The following is a 21546-nucleotide window of genomic DNA, read 5'->3' on the forward strand; positions in this document are numbered from 1 at the left end:
GTAATCACCGCCGAGGATGCTGGGAGACGGGCCGCGTTCAGCACGACTGTCAGCGTCTGTCAGCAACGCTAATGAGAGACATCAGACACCTTCAGGGGGGGGGCAGTGTGTCCGAGCAGAGGACCAGACCACGAGTGTGTGTGTGTGTGTGTGTGTGTGTGTGTGTGTGTGTGTGTGTGAGTGAGTGAGTGTGTGTGTGTGTGTGTGTGTGAGTGAGCATCCATCTGTCCACACACGGCTCAGGCTTACGTAACCGTCCCCACGTGATGGTGGTTCAGCTGTAAACAACACACACACACACACACACACACACAGTAACACACGCAGTAACACACACACACATTCAGTAACACACACACACATTCAGTAACACACACACACACCATCTCCGTGGGTCAGAGCAGGCGATGCTCGGTGATGTAACTTCCTGCTTTATTGATGATGTAGATCCTATTAAAAACCCCAAGCCCCTCCCCCGGCCCCTCCCCCGCTATCACAGATCCCATCTTTGTATGACCTCATTCCAGCATCACGTGTGTGTGAACGGTCCCTGTCAGACAGGGGGGTCACTATTGGACGTTCACGACCGTCTGGGGGGGCCGGTCTTCAGCGACGGAACCGGAACCAGAACTGGTCCACATCAGAACCCCACGCAGTCATGTGACGCATTCCTTCACGCCCACTGGGCTGCATTCAGCCATGTCACGTCCAGATTCCTGGTGTGTGTAAACACACACACACACACACACACACGGCGTGTGACTCCAGCGTGTTAACAATAGTCACACCCCTAACAGTCCTGCGTTCCTCAGCAGACAAACAAAGCCGCTCCTCCAGCAGTGAAAGGGTGGAACAGCTTTAGAGCTCAGAGTGTGAAATCACACGTTCTGGTGCGTTCTCACTTCTGTGCACGTTGGACCAGAAACAGAGGAACGCGTTCTCTGGGTAAACAATCTGAGGCAGCGTCTGATGAGAGCGTCTGCGCCGCTCGCGCCTCACGGCCTCCAGTCCAGCCCGCCTGCAATGCGCCGCAGCCAACCTCCAGCTGCAGACGACGCGTCTGCGCAGTCACCTGCAGACGACGCGCGTGCGCAGTCCCCTGCAGACGACGCGTCTGCGCAGTCCCCTGCAGACGACGCGTCTGCGCAGTCCCCTGCAGACGACGCGTCTGCGCAGTCCCCTGCAGACGACGCGTCTGCGCAGTCCCCTGCAGACGACGCGTCTGCCCAGTCCCCTGCAGACGACGCGTCTGCGCAGTCCCCTGCAGACGACGCGTCTGCGCAGTCCCCTGCACCAGAGGGAGAACCGGACACACTTCCTGTTTCATCAGAAGTTGTCCTGCCTTCAGCAGCCTCCCTATCAGAGGAGGTCACGCCCTCAGACACACCTGAGCACACGCGTGTGTCCCACACAGTCCCGGACGAGCACACACATCATGTGGTTGACGCTCACGATCATCACCAGCCTCCAATCCCAGCAGACCCCCCCTCCCCCCAGCAGCATCGCTCCAGACCAATGGACACAGAGACCAAACTCCCAGCTGGGAGGTAAGGCCCGCCCCCAAGTTAGCCACGCATTGGCTGATGTGATGGATGTTAGCATCGTTAGCATCGTGATGTTAGCCAGCATCTGAATCTACAGCGCTGAGCGACCACGAATGACTGAATGCGTACTTTAAGAATTCACGTCTGCAGTCGTTCTACATACGTGACAAGAACAGAAACACGTCGCTCACCGTCCAACAGCACAGACATGCTGCAGACGTCCCATTGGACCCACACGGGGGACAGACACGCCCATCATGACCCCGTCGTACGCATCAGGATACTGAGCGTTGTGTGGGTCAGCGTGGCGGCGGCAGGAACCCCAGTGGCCTCCTGGGTAAAGCAGCGGGGGCGGGGCTGATGGAGATTAATGCCAAGAATCCCTCCACCGCCCCGGCTGCGCCGGTTAGTGAGATTAAACGCCTTCATCATCACTGCGGCGCCGCATCAGCACCGAAACACCGTAACACACACACAGACCGTGTGTGTGTGTGTGTGCAGGCGTGCATACGTGTGCAGCTGAGACAGATGTGTGAGGGGGCGGTCCGGTGGGCCGGCGTGGGACGGGGGCGGAGCCAGGCAGGGTAACTTTGATGTCATGATGCCAGCGGTGTGAAACGGTCCGGGGGGCTGTGAGAACAGATTCTGCCTTCCTGTCTCACTGCAGCCCCAGGGAGGGGGAGGCAGGGGGGTAGCCTGAAGGGGGACACTCTGCGGGGGGGCTGGTTGCTCGCAGGATGCCCCCTTCTGACGAAGAATTACCGGGGACGTTCATCCTGCTCAGAAACACCTCACGGGGAAACAGATGGAGGCAGGCGGCGCCAAATCCCCCAGGGGCGGGGTGACGCTGTGATTGGCCGTCTGTGTTCTTAGTCTTAATCATCCCTATAATAAGGGGCTGTCTTGATTTATTGCTTTGCACCTGTGTTGCAGGAAATGGAAAGGTAGCAGAAGAGGCTAGTTTCATGTGTCATGTCTCTGCTTTCATTTGTGCTCAATGAACATCTAAAAACCTGAAGCAAAGGATCCTGGGAATGGCAGGAGGCCCCCTGGGAAAGCTGAACATACGGAGGAAAGGGGGAGGGAGTGGGAAAACTGAGCAAGATGAAATTAAAAATACAGGAACGCTGGGATGTGTGTGTGCTAAGTGTCTCTATTACCTATATTGCTTTGAGCTGTTTTGTGTGACGGCAGCATCAGAGACGGTCTCTAGATCTCAGCGTGGAGACGTCCGCCGCAGCCCAGGCGCTACTGTAATACAAGCATATTCATATTTTTGGGTAAATACTGCAACACCAACACGAAGCAGAGACAGACCGTCCTGGGTCCTTCAAGGAGGGGGCGCGACGACAGCATGGAGTCGGTGTCAGGAAACGTATGACAAGTGTAGTGATGGAGGCGTTCTCCGGTAGGGTCAAAGTCCCCAACGGGACGGTTCACCCGTAGGGTCAAAGTCCCCAACGGGACGATTCACCCGTAGGGTCAAAGTCCCCAACGGGACGATTCACCCGTAGGGTCAAAGTCCCCAACGGGACGATTCACCCGTAGGGTCAAAGTCCCCAACGGGACGATTCACCCGCAGGGTCAAAGTCCCCAACGGGACGATTCACCCGCAGGGTCAAAGTCCCCAACGGGACGATTCACCCGTAGGGTCAAAGTCCCCAACGGGACGGTTCACCCGTAGGGTCAAAGTCCCCAACGGGACGATTCACCCGTAGGGTCAAAGTCCCCAACGGGACGATCCGCTACCTGAGAGGGAAAGGAAGTGATAACGAAATGACCGGGTCAGGGACGTCAGTGACCTTCACTCATGGCGGCATCAGTCCTCAGTTCCACATGAAACGGAACGGCCATCTGAAACACACGTGTGTTCTTGTTTTGGCACAATCACGACAGCCTCGCATAAGTCTGACGGACACGAGACTCACGGCCAGCGAACAGCGTCGTTACCCGGGGAACCGGAGGAGGAGAGAGGAAGAACGGCTGAGACAGGTATCTGTGTCTCGTACATCAGTCGACGCTAGTTGTCTAGCAGCAGGTAAACAGCTAATGAGTGTGTTTTGACAAGTCGCACTGCAGCCTGGGAAAACAGAACGCTATGGACGTGTGTCTCTTTACTTGCATGAAAGCCCATCAGTCAACATTAGCGACGTAGCGCTGTCACGTTCGTGTCGGAGGAAACAACCGCCGCCGAAAGGCGAGAAACGTAGTTCAGACAGGATGGAGAGGAAACGCAGACGGCGCCCTGTTCAGGGCGCTCTGCGCCAAAACAACAGCGTTCCATTGCTATGTCACTGACCGCTGCGGTTTGTTAGCCACCCAGAGGTCCGAGGGACACACCCATGAGACTTCACCTGAGCAGAGACAGGAACGCTAGCACGACTAGCATCACAACATGAGATGCTCCTTCTTCAGCGTGGATGTAATGATTGTGTTTCAGTCTCTCATCATGTGGAGGAGCATGAGACTCACGCCCACCAGGCCACCAATGAGCATGAAGGCAAAGCAGAGGAGGAGGAGCATGAAGGTACTTCCTGTTGTGCTGTAGCCGGAGCAGCTAACTGTTGCTGTTAGCACTGGAAACACGCAGCAGAGAAACTGGAGTTAGCTACAATAATAAAAACTGTGTTGTTAGCTTCCCACAATTCTGAGGGGCATGAGGCTCGTAGCCACAAAGCCTCATTGGAGTGTGAGGAGGAAGGGGCGGAGCAGGAAGGTACTTCCTGTCGGCTGTAGTTGTAGTGACACTAGCTGTAGCTGCTGGTAGTTTAAAAGTCACTGGTGTTGGTGGATGTTGTGGTGTTCCAGTGTCTCATGAGTCAGACAGCCACGCCCACAAGACAACCCCACCTGGCCACGTGAGCAGGGAGGAGGCGGAGCATACAGGTACACCCTAAAGCACTGGGCGTCCTGAGGCGCCAAGACGTTGGAGCTTGTTGTGTAACTTGTGGTGTTTCAGCTTCACACACGCCAGGAGGGATTCGTGTGGCCCCAGGTTCACAGGGGGGGCCAGGACCCCAAAACCCTCCTGAGCCCCCGCACACAAGGGAGGGAGAGGAGCACCGAGGTACACCCTGTAGCTTAGCGTTAGCTGGGGTTAGCATGCAGTAATTGATTAAGTCATGACTGTGGTGTTTCAGTCTCCCATAATTCCGAGGAGCGTGGACACGAAGCAAACCGCCTACATTGGCATGGACAGAAGGAGGAAGAGGAGCACCGAGGTACACCCTGTAGCTTAGCGTTAGCTGGGGTTAGCATGCAGTAGTTGATTCAGTCACGACGGAGGTACACCCTGTAGCTTAGCGTTAGCTGGGGTTAGCATGCAGTAGTTGATTCAGTCACGACGGAGGTACACCCTGTAGCTTAGCGTTAGCTGGGGTTAGCATGAAGTAGTTGGTTCAGTCAAGCCGGACGTAGTGATCCCTCGTTCCTCGTGGTTAATGCGTTCCAGGAACCACACGCCTTTAACGAACTCCACCATAGAGCGACGTACTATTGATCTTATTATTTAGGTAAGTTAACATTTCTGACCCCCCCATCCTGATATTAAACCACCTTCTATCTTTGTTACCTTTAAAACACTCTGACAGACTGTTTAAAACACTTTGTGTCTCAAGGAAGTCAGAGACTCACAGAACGTAGAACACTTCCTGATGCTGTCAGCCAATAGGATGCGTGTACGGTATCACATGACTGCCTACCAAAAATCCACAATGTGGTGAAGTCGCGCGTGTTGATGCGCGAGGGCGCACTGTCCATCCTATAGCGTTAGCTGGAGTTAGCAGGCAGTAGTTGATTCAGTCACGATGGAGGTACACCCTGTAGATTAGCGTTAGCTGGAGTTAGCATGCAGTAATTGATTCAGTTATAACTGGTGTTTCAGTCTCCCATAATTCCAAGGGGCGTGGACACAAAGCAACCAGCCTACATGAGCACGGACAGAAGAAGGTGGAGGAAGAGGAGCACGGAGGTACACCCTGTAGCTTGGCGTTAGCTGGCGTTAGCATGCAGAGAGTCCTCCTAGAGGAGCAGTGGATTTGTAGTCCCGGCATCAGAGGCCCGTCTGAAGGCTGGACGCGTCAGCCCCCAGGGCGGCCCCCCAGCACCGATGGACCAGACCACTGGTCCTGAATCTTAATGCTGGGCTGCAGACAGGGGCAGACGTTCACTGTGAAACATGACTGGTGTTTCAGTGTCCCATAAGTCAGAGGGGCATGGCCCTGAGAGCCACAGGACAGCCCCCCACACGAGCACCGGCAGGACGGGGACAGGAGCAGCAGGAAGGTACATCCTGATTCACCGGTGACTGGCCTGCGTTAGCGTTTAGCCACAAACATGTGGTGAGACTGTCTGACCTGTGGAGGACGTGGACTCAGGGAGGACAAACAGGAAGAGGAAACAGGCTGACAGGAAGTGTATCTTTCTGACGAGTAGAGAGGGAACGTTCTACTTTATTCACACGACAGTTTTGCTTGTGATAATGGTGGTGGTGATGATGATGATTGATGTGGTGATGATGGTCATGATGGTGATGATGACGAGTCAGCATCTCCTCAGTCTGGAGGTGATGTGAACCAAACACTGACGCACTTTAATAGTTTGAATTCAGTCTGTTCAAAGGGCAGACAGCTCGTTCAGTTCAGTAACTGAAGCTCGGCTAGCTGAAGCTCAGCTAGCTGAAGCTCAGCTAGCTGAAGCTCAGAGTCTGGACCGGAGCGATGAGACGACTTGTAAACGTAATGCCGTTTGTTCCGTCAGCATCCTGGCCTGAAAGGACTCACCAAACAGCCTCACCTGGGGACGAGGAGGAAGGGGTGGAGCCAGGAAGGCAGACAGGTACACATCCTGTAGGTGGTGTAGGTCTAGAGTAGATCCAGATCACTGCTGTTGTTCTAACTGTGGTGTTCTAGTCCCCCCCGCGTCTGAGGGACACGCCCATGGCCACACCCCCAGCTCCTCTGAGGATGTGCAGGAGAGGCAGGAGCACGGAGGTATCTCCTCACATGTGCTAGGTGTTAGCATGTAGTGACACACGTGTCACAGGTCCACCAGGTTCATCATGTTTGTGATGCTGTTTCAGCGTCCCACAATCCTCATGGACATGCCCATGAGACTCATGGCCACACCTCCACCTCACCTGGACACCAGACTCATGGTGGTGGAACCAGCTCACCTGGACACCAGACTCATGGTGGAACCAGCTCACCTGGACACCAGACTCACAGTGAGACCAGCTCACCTGGACACCAGACTCATGGTGGAACCAGCTCACCTGGACATCAGACTCATGGTGGCGGAACCAGCTCACCTGGACACCAGACTCATGGTAGAACCAGTTCACCTGGACACCAGACTCACGGTAGAACCAGCTCACCTGGACACCAGACTCACGGTGGAACCAGTTCACCTGGACATCAGACTCATGGTGGCGGAACCAGCTCACCTGGACACCAGACTCATGGTAGAACCAGTTCACCTGGACACCAGACTCACGGTAGAACCAGCTCACCTGGACACCAGACTCACGGTGAGACCAGTTCACCTGGACACCAGACTCATGGTGGTGGAACCAGTTCACCTGGACACCAAACTCACGATGAGACCATCTCACCTGGACACCAGACTATTGGTGGTGGAACCAGTTCACCTGGACACCAGACTCACGGTGAGACCATCTCACCTGGACACCAGACTCACAGTAGAACCAGTTCACCTGGACACCAGACTCATGGTGGTGGAACCAGTTCACCTGGACACCAGACTCACGGTAGAACCAGTTCATCTGGACGCCAGACTCATGGTAGAACCAGCTCACCTGGACACCAGACTCATGGTGGTGGAACCAGTTCACCTGGACACCAGACTCACGGTGGAACCAGTTCACCTGGACACCAGACTCATGGTGGAACCAGCTCACCTGGACACCAGACTCACGATGGGACCATCTCACCTGGACACCAGACTATTGGTGGTGGAACCAGTTCACCTGGACACCAGACTCACGGTGGAACCAGTTCACCTGGACACCAGACTCACGGTAGAACCAGCTCACCTGGACACCAGACTCATGGTGGTGGAACCAGTTCACCTGGACACCAGACTCACGGTAGAACCAGTTCATCTGGACACCAGACTCATGGTGGTGGAACCAGTTCACCTGGACACCAGACTCACAGTGAGACCAGCTCACCTGGACACCAGACTCATGGTGGTGGAACCAGTTCACCTGGACACCAGACTCACGGTGGAACCAGTTCACCTGGACACCAGACTCATGGTGGAACCAGCTCACCTGGACACCAGACTCACAGTGAGACCAGCTCACCTGGACACCAGACTCATGGTGAGACCAGTTCACCTGGACACCAGACTCACGGTGGAACCAGTTCACCTGGACACCAGACTCACGGTGGAACCAGCTCACCTGGACACCAGACTCATGGTGAGACCAGTTCACCTGGACACCAGACTCACGGTGGAACCAGTTCACCTGGACACCAGACTCACGGTGGAACCAGTTCACCTGGACACCAGACTCACGGTGGAACCAGTTCACCTGGACACCAGACACATGGTGGTGGAACCAGCTCACCTGGACACCAGACTCACGGTGGTGGAACCAGCTCACCTGGACACCAGACTCACGGTGGTGGAACCAGCTCACCTGGACACCAGACTCACAGTGAGACCAGCTCACCTGGACACCAGACTCATGGTGAGACCAGTTCACCTGGACACCAGACTCACGGTGGAACCAGTTCACCTGGACACCAGACTCACGGTGGAACCAGCTCACCTGGACACCAGACTCATGGTGAGACCAGTTCACCTGGACACCAGACTCACGGTGGAACCAGTTCACCTGGACACCAGACTCACGGTGGAACCAGTTCACCTGGACACCAGACACATGGTGGTGGAACCAGCTCACCTGGACACCAGACTCACGGTGGTGGAACCAGCTCACCTGGACACCAGACTCACGGTGGTGGAACCAGCTCACCTGGACACCAGACTCATGGTGGTGGAACCAGCTCACCTGGACACCAGACTCACGGTGGTGGAACCAGTTCACTTGGACACCAGACTCATGGTAGAATCAGCTCACCTGGACACCAGACTCATGGTGGTGGAACCAGTTCACCTGGACACCAGACTCACGGTGGTGGAACCAGCTCACCTGGACACCAGACTCACGGTGGAACCAGTTCAACTGGACACCAGACTCATGGTGGTGGAACCAGTTCACCTGGACACCAGACTCACAGTGGAACCAGTTCACCTGGACACCAGACTCATGGTGGAACCAGCTCACCTGGACACCAGACTTACAGTGAGACCAGCTCACCTGGACACCAGACTCATGGTGAGACCAGTTCACCTGGACACCAGACTCACGGTGGAACCAGTTCACCTGGACACCAGACTCACGGTGGAACCAGCTCACCTGGACACCAGACTCATGGTGAGACCAGTTCACCTGGACACCAGACTCACGGTGGAACCAGTTCACCTGGACACCAGACTCACGGTGGAACCAGTTCACCTGGACACCAGACTCACGGTGGAACCAGCTCACCTGGACACCAGACACATGGTGAGACCAGTTCACCTGGACACCAGACACATGGTGGTGGAACCAGCTCACCTGGACACCAGACTCACAGGGGAACCAGTTCACCTGGACACCAGACTCACAGGGGAACCAGTTCACCTGGACAGGGGCGGAGCCGGGAGGAAGAGGAGCACAAAGGTAGAGCAGCATCTAACGTTAGCACGGCTGACGCTACCAGATCTGATCAGAGTTGTGCTCTTTAGTCTCCCATGAGGCCGAGGGGCGTGGCCTTGAGGCTCACGGCTCACCTGGGCGTGAGGAAGAGGAGCGTGGTGAACCTGCAGGTACCTTTGGTCTGGATGTTCAGAGTGTTTCAGTGTGTGTGTGTGGTGGGCGGGGCTTCAGCGTGACATGTCTTTTGGTGTGACAGCCGTCCACTGGCCTGAGGGGCGTGGTCATGGACACATGACCTCACCTGAGCATGAGGGGCATGGTCATATGACTCCTGAGGAGGAGGGACGACCAGATGAAGGTACCTGTCTGAAACGTCCTGGAGGAAACGTTGTGGGTGTCACTGATGATGTCATGTTTCAGCATCCCATCACCTGGGGGGGCACCTGCCGGGGGCTCATGGACACATGACCTCACCTGAGCATGAGGGGCGGGGCCAGGAGGAGGAGCATAGAGGAGGACAGGCTGGAGGTACACCACCTCTAGACAGGAACCTGATCATCCATCTCCGGGGGGGGGGGGACAAAGACGCCGCTGACGGATTGCTGCAGCTGTCGCTGTGTCAGCAGCCCTGATTGGCTGAGACGATCAATACCATTGATCTTAATTGTTGCACCTTTGTGTCGCACAAAGTTATTGGAGAGGCTGAGTGGGGGGGGGGCTGGCCGGACACGCCCACACACACGCATGGGGGCGAGGAGGAGGAGGAGCGTCGGAAGGAGAGGAAGACAGGTACAGCTCACTGGGCTAACGCTAGCGGCGGTTAGCATCGTAGCAGTAGTAGCATCCCTCTAGCAGCTTCTGATCGATTCTAGATCTGATCAATAATCAATGACCTGAAGCCTGGAGGGGGAGGAGCCTTCACCTCCATAGTTCTGTAGGATTGGTTGATGTTCTGCTGTGAAGCAGCAGGATCGTGTCCAGACGCTTCTAGAGCAGCTTTCTAGAACACACTGCGTTGCCGCGGTAACAGATCCCCCCAGCAGGAGACAGATCCTAAAGCCGACTCTCCATCCTAAGGGCTGCTGCAGCTCGTGATGTCAGGACGGCCTCAGGCCAGACACCTGTCTGGGATCATCTACCGCTTCCAAGGTGAGGCGGCCACGCCCACAGGAAGCACTCGTTAACCCCCCAGTCTCCTTCCTGTCAGCCCAACGGCGCTCTGTGGGAGCATCCCCTCTGCTGCACGCTTGTTTCCTCATCCCTCTGGTTCTCATCTGGTCCTCATCCCTCTGGTCCTCATCCCTCTGGTCCTCATCCCTCTGGTTCTCATCTGTTTCTCATCCCTCTGGTTCTCATCCCTCTGGTTCTCATCTGGTCCTCATCCCTCTGGTCCTCATCCCTCTGGTCCTCATCCCTCTGGTCCTCATCCCTCTGGTTCTCATCTGGTCCTCATCCCTCTGGTCCTCATCCCTCTGGTCCTCATCCCTCTGGTCCTCATCCCTCTGGTCCTCATCCCTCTGGTTCTCATCTGGTCCTCATCCCTCTGGTTCTCATCCCTCTGGTTCTCATCCCTCTGGTTCTCATCTGTTTCTCATCCCTCTGGTTCTCATCTGGTTCTCATCCCTCTGGTTCTCATCTGTTTCTCATCCCTCTGGTTCTCATCTGGTCCTCATCCCTCTGGTTCTCATCCCTCTGGTTCTCATCTGGTTCTCATCCCTCTGGTTCTCATCTGGTCCTCATCCCTCTGGTTCTCATCTGGTCCTCATCCCTCTGGTTCTCATCTGGTTCTCATCCCTCTGGTTCTCATCTGTTTCTCATCCCTCTGGTTCTCATCTGTTTCTCATCCCTCTGGTTCTCATCTGTTTCTCATCCCTCCGGTTCTCATCGCTCTGGTTCTCATCTGGTTCTCATCCCTCTGGTTCTCATCTGGTTCTCATCCCTCTGGTTCTCATCTGTTTCTCATCCCTCTGGTTCTCATCTGTTTCTCATCCCTCTGGTTCTCATCCCTCTGGTTCTCATCTGGTTCTCATCCCTCTGGTTCTCATCTGGTCCTCATCCCTCTGGTTCTCATCTGGTTCTCATCCCTCTGGTTCTCATCCCTCTGGTTCTCATCCCTCTGGTTCTCATCTGTTTCTCATCCCTCTGGTTCTCATCTGGTCCTCATCCCTCTGGTTCTCATCTGTTTCTCATCCCTCTGGTTCTCATCTGGTCCTCATCCCTCTGGTTCTCATCTGGTTCTCATCCCTCTGGTTCTCATCTGTTTCTCATCCCTCCGGTTCTCATCGCTCTGGTTCTCATCTGGTTCTCATCCCTCCGGTTCTCATCCCTCCGGTTTTCATCGCTCTGGTTCTCTCTCATGCATCCTGACCGTTTCCGTGGGAACCGTCAGGTGAGTTCTCCTTCATCTCCTCACATCAAACGTGAGTTGTCTGGTTTCCGCCTCACAGCTTCTGTTTCTGCCACTCAGGTTAAATCCTCCCCCCGTTAACAACAGCCTAACAGTCCCGTTGCCTCTCTGGGCTGGGGAGTAATTGGACATTTATATTTAATTACTCCCCCCCCTGCTAGCAAGGTTCCCTCAGTGCTGAGAGAAGCACTTTATAAAGCATCTCATTAATAATGCAGCGAGCATCATCAGCTAAACAATAATAAAATAATAATGTGACGGCTGATTAAACAGCTAAACTCAGACTTCTTAGCGTGTGTTTAAGTGTGTATTTGCATAAACATTTGCATAAACATTTGCATAAACATGGGCGTAAACGCCTCTTAAGACGACACGGTGCCTGGAAGCACACGAGTCCAAACGCTGGAGAAAACCTGAATTAGTCTGAGCCCAGATCATCACAGCTTCCCCCGCTGCACCACACGCTCCAGGGCTCCGCCTCCCCACCACACGCTCCAGGGCTCCGCCTCCCCACCACACGCTTCAGCCTCCGCCTCCCCACCACACGCTTCAGCCTCCGCCCCCCCCCTGATTGGCCATCCAGCCTTATTTGACGGGTGGTGTGAGTCTTACACCAAGCTGCCAGCAGGAGAGCTAGCTGGCTGTTAGCAACTGTTATGCAGTTAGCAGGTCGCTAACAGCAGCAGAGGAGCATGAAGCTCCGTTCAGTCCTTAACAGCCTATAGATCAGTCGTGTTAAAGCTGGTAATAATTTCATGATGCTAATTAGCATCCAGAACCCTAACCCCCCAGAGCTCCTCTGATTGGACGGTTCGACTCCCAGCTCTTAAATTGGTAATGGGACAAACTCGTCTCAGATACTTCATGAATTACAAAGAGAAAGTTTAATGCGTTGGTTTTGCTGCCGTGAATGAAAGAGAATTTAAAGCAGCAGAGAGGAGCAGGTTAGCAGGGAACACTCCAGCGCCGCGCCGTCACGCCTTCACTCACACACACACACACACACACACACACACACACACGACAGTGGACTCCCATCAGTAATCAGAGCAGCCCAGTGAAGCCGACTCAGCATCCTGTTCAGGATGTGGGGGTGGCGTGGGGGTGTCATCTTTATTGAGCCCATATGGAGTCAGAGAGGCTAGTCAGAACACACACACACACACACACACACACATTTGTTCCCCAAGTTGTTTATCACTTCCTGTGAGGACTGAGTGAAGGTGTGTGTGTAACGTGTGTGTGTGTGTGTCCTACAGACTGAGTGAAGGTGTTTGTGTAACGTGTGTGTCCTACAGACTGTGAGTGTTACGGTGTGTGTGTAACGTGTGTGTAACGTGTGTGTCCTACAGACTGTGAGTGTTACGGTGTGTGTGTAACGTGTGTGTAACGTGTGTGTCCTACAGACTGTGAGTGTTACGGTGTGTGTGTAACGTGTGTGTAACGTGTGTGTAACGTGTGTGTCCTACAGACTGTGAGTGTTACGGTGTGTGTGTAACGTGTGTGTAACGTGTGTGTAACGTGTGTGTAACGTGTGTGTCCTACAGACTGTGAGTGTTACGGTGTGTGTGTAACGTGTGTGTAACGTGTGTGTAACGTGTGTGTCCTACAGACTGTGAGTGTTACGGTGTGTGTGTAACGTGTGTGTAACGTGTGTGTAACGTGTGTGTCCTACAGACTGTGAGTGTTACGGTGTGTGTGTAACGTGTGTGTAACGTGTGTGTAACGTGTGTGTCCTACAGACTGTGAGTGTTACGGTCACTCCAACCGCTGCAGCTACATCGACTACCTGAACATCGTCACCTGCGTCAGCTGCAAACACAACACCAGGGGGCAGAACTGCCAGCACTGCAGGCTGGGGTATTACCGCAACGCCTCCGCCGACCTGGACGACGAGAGCGTCTGCATCGGTCAGTGTGTGTGTGTGTGTGTGTGTGTGTGTGTGTGTGGACAGCAAGATGCTGCGTTGGTGAAAGTGTTCAGGGAGGATTCACCAAGGTCATGGCTGAGTTCTACATGAAGGCAGTGACCACCAGGTGGTGCTAGAGAGGAACGGGCGTCGCCCATTCAGTGACCACCAGGTGGGGCTAGTGACCCAAACATGTCAGGGGTTACTGGTCACGCTGTTACCACGACTACGAGCTGGTGTCCATACGGATCTCTATGGGCACCAGCGGGGCCAGGGGGTCAACCTGTAGAGTCAGCACAAACCAGGCCCATCACGCTAAAGAAGCGTGTTCTGCACACGCTAGTGCTCAGTGGTGCACATGCAATCCCAGCATGCTGAGCGTGACCTACAGAGCGTGACATGCCCCTGGTGGTCACGTGGGTTCAGAATCCTAGCGAGGCGTGTGATCGGTGGATTCTGTGGCGTTTGAGGTCCACAGACTGAACCCAGGTTATTAACCCCCCTGCCCCACATGGGACCAGAACCACAGCTGATTGGCTCTGACTGGGGACACCTGTCACGCTGGCTTGTGATTGGATGAGTGGCGACTGTTTTTCGGAGGTGGTCACACGTTTCCTGTTTGCTTCCCCATTTCCTGTCAGAGTGTAACTGCAACCAGATGGGCTCCGTTCACGACCGGTGCAACGGGACGGGCTTCTGCCAGTGCAAAGACGGCGCGGCGGGGGCCAAGTGTGACGACTGCGTGCCGGGCTTCTACTGGAAACAGGGCTGTTACCGTGAGTAGAACCCCCCCGCGCTCTGCAGACCCCCACAGGTCTCTTCTGTTCCTGTTTAAAACACGTCTGACGTGAATCCTTCGTGCAGCGACGGGCCGCACTCACCCGGTGAACAGAATCAGATTTTAACGTGACGTGACACGATAGCGTGACCAGACACACGTCTGTGACGGAACATCGCAGAAAGTCTTCTGACTGCCTTTCAAAGCAGCTTTAAATCTCGATGAATTATTATTACCATTATTAACAAAAAACTTTTCTTTAAATTATTATTACTATTAATATTGTTATCACAACTATTATTATCATTAAAACAGGGCTAGATGGAGGCAACTGATTCGCTGTGGCGACCTCTGAAGGGAAAAGCTGACAAGATTATTATTACTACCATTATTATTATATTATTATTATTACAATATTATTACTACTAATATTTCTATTATGATTACAATTATTATTGTTATTACTACAATTATATTATTATTACAATATTATTACTACTAATATTATTATTATTATTATTACAATATTATTATTATTACTACATTTATTGTCATTATTGTTATTACAATTAATCATTATTATTATTATTAGTGAGATCTGGTCTGCGTGGTGGGGGCTGTGGGATGCTGCCCCTCCTCCTTTCACCCTGTCGGCGGCGTTGACCCAGCAGGGGGTCCGATGACATGGGGGGGGCAGCAGAAGCTGACGGTACGCAGGCGGAAACCCTGCTAGCTTTTCCTCCAATCATGGCTTCACCAGCCGGCTGCACGCGGTGAGGCCTTCCTCCAGGTGGGGGCGCTGACCTCCACCTGACCTTGAGGAGGTGCAGCTCCAGACAGGAAGCTGCAGCAGAGATGGAGGTGCTGTTGTCCCGAGGGGGAACCCGGAGGACTGATCTTTGCTGTCTGTCCCCCCCCCCACAGCGAACGTGTGTGACGCGGAGATGCTGCTGTGCCAGAACGGGGGGACGTGCCACCAGAACCAGAGGTGTGTGTGCCCGCCCGACTTCAGGGGGGTGCTGTGCCAACACTCCCGCTGTGAGGCCGGCCAGGACTGCAGCGCCGCCCCCCCACGGCGCCCCGCGCCCGCCCTCCTGCTGGCCGCCCTGCTGGCCACTCTGATGCCCCGCTGAGCCACCACCCCACCCCAGACAGTGTGTGTGTGTGTGTGTGTGTGTGCGTGAAAACGGGGGGGGGCGGCCCCATTCATGAACCCGACACACACACACACACACACACTAGCATTAGCTCACACTCACATGACACTGGCCCTGGTCTCACACACACACACACACACACACACACACACACACACACACACACAGACTGTTATGATAGCGTGTGCGTGCTCAGGTAGGGGGGAGGAGCCCAATCAACCAACCACTGTTCCCTTTATCCCTGAGCTGAAGCAATGAGCATCAAACCAAAAAGCATCACCCCCCCATGACGCCCCCCCCACACGGGACAGAACTTTTCTTCTTCTGCCCGCTGGAGGATCTCACGTCTGCAGCCTGATGACATCACGGGGGCGGCGCCCCCACACCAGATTGGTCTGCCGGGGTGCGTTCCACCCGGCTGCCCCCCCCCCCCCCCCCCAGACTGATCTGACATGTCTTCACTCTGCTGCATTTTCTAAGTGACCCCCAGTATTTAGGAGACACGACCCGCTGAGATTATCCACTATATAACACCAGGGCTCAGATTATTCAGATTATCACTATATGGATGTTTAGGAATGAGTGATTGTTGCCACACTTAGCGAGATTTAATCCTCACGCGTATTCAGGAACAGAATTTAACTTCAATTAAGAGAGAAAATAAACCATGTATCAACATATTATGATATGATTTGAATATTTTTTGTAGAAATTATTTTTGTTTGAAGTTATAATAAATGATAAAGAACATACATGTACAGCTCCTCACAGGAGCGTCTCCTTACGGGATGAACACGACTGTTATCTGTTTGTTCTCAGCAGAGTAAATACCAATCAGAACGCTCGCTGCTCCGGACGCGTTCTGATTGGCTGTCTGACAATCACAAACTGTTTCCTGTCTGAATATAAACCCTTTGATCTGATGGACGTTTCATCATTTCTCCGTCTGACGGGGGCGTCGCTGTCTGCGCCGCGTGCTGATTGGTTCTTTCCTTAGCTGTGCTGCACTGCAGGTGGATCAGGACCCAGAGGTGACCGGAGATAAAGCCTGAGAGAAACACGGCGCCGCTGGCTTTAGCAGCTATTGTATGGGGATGAGCACGCCTCACTGGGGTCAAAGGTCACTGCTGTTATTAAACAAGACTGAAAGATGCTGATAATAAATAATCAGAAGAGATCAAACGCTCCAATCAGGTTTGATCCAGCCGGCCCTGGATCAGTCCAGACACCCCCCCCCCCCCACAGTTAGCAGCTCCTGAACCAAAACCAGTGACTTGATGAAGTTGGAACAGGATCCAGATAAAGCAGTGAATCATTTTTCTTTAGGGGGTGTCGGACTCATCCATGAATATTCAGATCAAACTAATTAAAGAGCGTCGCTGCTCCGAGACGAACCCACAGGTTTATTTACCCCCCCACACCCCCCAGCTGGAAGCCGCTCCACTGATTCCACCTCTGATTGACCGATAATCCAGACAAACCTCCGGTTCCGTGTGGAGTCAGCGCGGCGGCGTCAGCGCAGACGTGACGATGTGACACATCTATCACCACGGTAACACCTCTCTGGTTCCATCATGGGCGTGTGAAGCTAGCCGCTAGCACCTGGCGGCGCCGAGGCGTCCGTCTGCGTGAGATCGGACGTGGGTGAGCAGCGGCGAGACGAGTCACCATCTGTCCCCGTCACCACCAGCTGGACCCGCATCCTGCCCCGGTTCCTGCCAGAACGCCCTCACCGACCCCCCCGGGGGTGGAGCGTCTCTACGGGGCTTCAGTGAAGCTGAGCTCATGTTTCATCACCTCATGAACACACGTGGAGTCAGGAGCAGCAGCCCCCCAGAACACCGACCCCCCCATCAGTCCTGACCCCACAGCACTGGAGACCCACACCTGTTGTCACGCCTCACCTTCACTCCTGGGCTGCTGGAACGGGTCCTGTTGCCATGACGACGCCTCCGGCCCAGAAACACCCTGGAACCAGACGGTTTGAGACGTTTAGTGAAACACCGAAGTCACTTAAACGCCCCCCCCACAGGCTGGGTCACGCCCCCGTATGGGTCACTCCCCCATAGGGGTCACTTCCCCGTACCGGGTCACTGGGGTCACTGGGGGCCACTGGTGTAAACTACAGACGGCCCTGGAGGCGACGCGTCTCCAGCTCTCAGTGACTCCAGACCCTCGTCAGCAGCTAAATGGAACGCTGCCTGTCTCCTCCCACACGGGGTGGTGTCCACCTACAGGGGTGTTTGGTTCTGCCCCCCCCAGAATGAACCACTGCTGCTGGTTGGACTCCACACACACTCTCACACACAGCCGTGGAGAATCAGGGTACAGTTCTCCTGGAAGCGTCGCCGTGGCGATGGCGTTCACACCGACGCCAGCGTCTCCATGAATGGAGAACACGGTTAGCGCTCCACGGCGCTAGCGCCTCCTGCTAACACTTCACACATGAAACCTGGCAGGTGTGACAGACAGCTCAAACTCACCAAACAGGTGGGGAACACGTCGTTCCCTCCCCAGCACCAGCACCAACAACCCCCCCATGATGAACACCAGCGCTCACTGGAAGGTCAGGAGCTGATTGGAGGAGATCTGACTTCCTGTCTGGCTGAACACACGTCTGATCAGACCACAGGTGTCCCTCCAGGATGAAGCGTTACCTCCTCTACAGGTCAGCCTCTGTTGCTATGGAGACGATGGTGAGCTGTAGATCACCAGTAATCCTGGTGTCAGCAGGTGAAACGTGAACAAAACTGAAACTTCTCCAGTTCTTTTAACTTCAGATACGCTTCAGTGCTACTTCCTGGTCCTCAGCCAATCAGGATGAGCCCAGCTGGTTCGGTCATGACACAACATGTGATCAACACACAGTTAGTAACCAGGTCAGAGGGCGTGACCTCTGTGACCTCCGACCCTATGATGAGGCTACAAACCTTCTCTGCTTCTGGTCGGGTTCTACGGTGGTTTGATCACTTCATTGATCGCTAACGACCCGCCTCCTGCACACACACACACACAGACACACACACAGACACACACACACACAGACAGACACACACACACAGACACACAGACAGACAGACAGACAGACAGACACACACACACACACACACACACAGACACACAGACACACACAGACACACACACACACACACACACACACACACAGACACACAGACAGACACACACACACACACACAGACACACACACACAGACACACACAGACACACACACACACAGACACACAGACAGACAGACACACACACACACAGACACACACACACACACACACACACACACACAGACACAAACACACACACACACAGACACACACAGACACACACACACACAGACACACAGACAGACAGACACACACACACACAGACACACACACACACACACACACACACACACACACAGACAGACACAAACACACACACAGACACACACACACACACAGACACACACACACACAGACACACACACACACACAGACACACACACACACACACACACACACACACACACACACAGACACACAGACAGACAGACACACACACACACAGACACACACACACACACACACACACACACACACACACAGACAGACACAAACACACACACAGACACACACACACACACACACACACACAGACACACACACACACAGACACACACACACACACACACAGACACACACACACACACACACACACACACATTCCTGGTACTTTGTGTTTATGTTCTTAATTTCCCTCCGGGGATTAAAACAGTTAATAAAATGTTTTTCAGATTAAATTAAATTAAAAGCCGGCTCACCTGTAGCTCCGTGTTGGGCGTGGCCCCCTCCTCTCTCAGGCTAACTAGCTCGTTAGCTGCTTGCTGGTAAACCGGAAGTACTGTAACTTGGTTAAACCGTTGCTTCAGTCCAGGTGTCCTCTCTCCGCGCTCCTGGACTGCGTGTTTCTCGCGCGACAAAAGTTTGAATGACACCTGTTAGCCACACCTGTTAGCCACACCTGTTAGCCACACCTGTTAGCCACACCTGTTAGCCACACCTGTTAGCCACACCTGCTAACCCCATCAGAACCAGCGCGACAGCTGCGGCTTCAGGGTGCAGTACCATCTTTCACCACAATCCTGGACACGTTGACCAGCAGTTGGTCAGGGGGGCGCTGTTTCGCTCATTTTAGGAAACCGGTGAAGAAGAAAGCTCCGCGTGTTTACGTTCAGGTGACAATCAGAGCACCCCTGTTGGGGGGGGGGGGGTCCAGACCCGAGGTTCGGCTTCATGTGCCGACGTAGAGACAGTCAAACAGCATCTCATCCATTAGATGTTAGAAAATGATCTCATGTTATTTTTTAAATGAATTAATAATTCCTGATTGCTGATCAGGGCTTCGTGTTTTTTAAAAGTCAGTAAATCAAAAGAAGGTGGCTGGAAACTTGAATATAATTTGTGATTTTTATTTCTGAATTGATTACATGTCAGAACCACGGATCACACGCGTGTATTGATTATGGAGATGAAGCCAGACCTGATGCTTTCCCTCAACCGTGGACTTACGTCATGAAGAAACGCCGTCGCCTTCCAGGAGGGGAGGAAAGAATTTTACTCACCGAACGATTCAAACAGGGGCGTGTTAAAGACGTGTGGAGCCCCCACACGCCGGTACCACCGAAGAAGAAGCGGTGGTCAGATGCTGGGGGGCGTGTGGAGGTGTAGCTATGATGCTAACAGCTGGTCTTGCAGTTCCCCAGCCTAACTAGCTACAATGCTAATATCTGTTAGCATTATAATATCAATCAACATAACAATTACCATCAGGACATCAATCAATTAATTAGCCGGTACCGCTGGTTCTCCAGCCGAACACAGTGCATTCTGGGAGCTGTTCTTTAAACACCATTGGCTGATCTGGCTGCTGACCTAGAAGGTGTGGCGCTCTGACCCCCACCCCCTGTGACCCCCCAGCCTAACATCCTTCACCCCGGTGTGGATGGAGGTCCAAACAAAGCCGAGCGGGTTGGGATCGGCTCTGGATCCTCTGATTGATCACAGGAGTTCTGTTGCTATGGAGATGCGAGTCGTCTGGGAGACGAGCTGGGACATTATTTTAGACGTGAAACCTTAGACCTTAGTGGATCAGTCAGGAGCTCCTCACCACGACAACGTCCACGCCCCTGGGGGGTGGAGCCTGCAGGTACCCAGAGTGCACCGGGAGGAGGAGCCTGCAGGTGCCCAAAATGCACCGGGAGGAGCACCTGACAGGCACTTCCTGTGGAACACGCGTGTCCCGCCAGCAGGCAGCCGCTGGGACGCCCCAGCGCTCCATCTGGGCCCAGCTTTGCCATCCCATCATACCCTGTGTGGTTGCCAGCGGCGATGAGAAGGTGTTGGAGAACATGAGTGATGTCTCCACCGACACGAGTCACAGACCAGCAACAGGAAGCAGCGCTATGATGTCATCAAGGACATTAATCACAGTCTGACCCACAGAGGGGGGGTGGATGGATGATGGATGGATGATGGATGATGGATGATGATGGATGATGATGGATGGAAGTATGGATGGATGATGGATGGATGGATGATGGATGGATGATGGATGGATGATGGATGGATGATGGATGGATGGATGATGGATGGATGATGGATGATGATGGCTGGATGATGGATGGATGATGGATGGATGGATGATGGATGGATGATGGATGATGATGGATGGATGATGGATGGATGATGATGGATGATGATGAATGGATGATGGATGGATGATGGATGATGATGGATGGATGATGGATGGATGATGGATGGATGGATGGATGATGGATGATGATGGATGGATGATGGATGGATGATGATGGATGATGATGAATGGATGATGGATGGATGATGATGGATGAATGATGGATGGATGGATGATGGATGGATGATGATGGATGATGGATGGATGATGGATGGATGATGGAAGAGTAGAAGTCCCAGAATGCATTGCCATCAGAGGCCTGAACGTTACACAC

The 21546-nt window shown here is 53.7% G+C and overlaps 1 protein-coding gene across 12 annotated transcripts in view; it reads left to right on the forward strand.

Moving 5' to 3' along the window:
* The window catches only part of ntng2b (netrin g2b), a 48296-nt gene extending 31849 nt beyond the window's left edge, over positions 1–16447 (forward strand). For 2 of the 12 annotated variants that reach the window (XM_068334038.1, XM_068334048.1), the window contains 18 exons: positions 3441–3536; positions 3985–4071; positions 4180–4260; positions 4353–4430; positions 4504–4611; positions 4685–4765; positions 5428–5514; positions 6303–6380; positions 6455–6535; positions 6625–9297; positions 9363–9443; positions 9530–9631; positions 9694–9801; positions 9964–10062; positions 10351–10422; positions 13423–13590; positions 14231–14365; positions 15292–16447. In XM_068334038.1, the coding sequence (XP_068190139.1) occupies positions 3441–3536; positions 3985–4071; positions 4180–4260; positions 4353–4430; positions 4504–4611; positions 4685–4765; positions 5428–5514; positions 6303–6380; positions 6455–6535; positions 6625–9297; positions 9363–9443; positions 9530–9631; positions 9694–9801; positions 9964–10062; positions 10351–10422; positions 13423–13590; positions 14231–14365; positions 15292–15500 (4424 nt within the window). In that variant the 3' untranslated portion in view covers positions 15501–16447. The other 10 variants (XM_068334040.1, XM_068334041.1, XM_068334042.1 and 7 more) reach the window with 10 other exon arrangements.
* The last annotated feature ends 5099 nt before the right edge of the window (positions 16448–21546 follow it).

Source organism: Antennarius striatus, chromosome 15, assembly GCF_040054535.1.
Source record: "Antennarius striatus isolate MH-2024 chromosome 15, ASM4005453v1, whole genome shotgun sequence".
Taxonomy (NCBI): Eukaryota; Metazoa; Chordata; class Actinopteri; order Lophiiformes; family Antennariidae; genus Antennarius; species Antennarius striatus.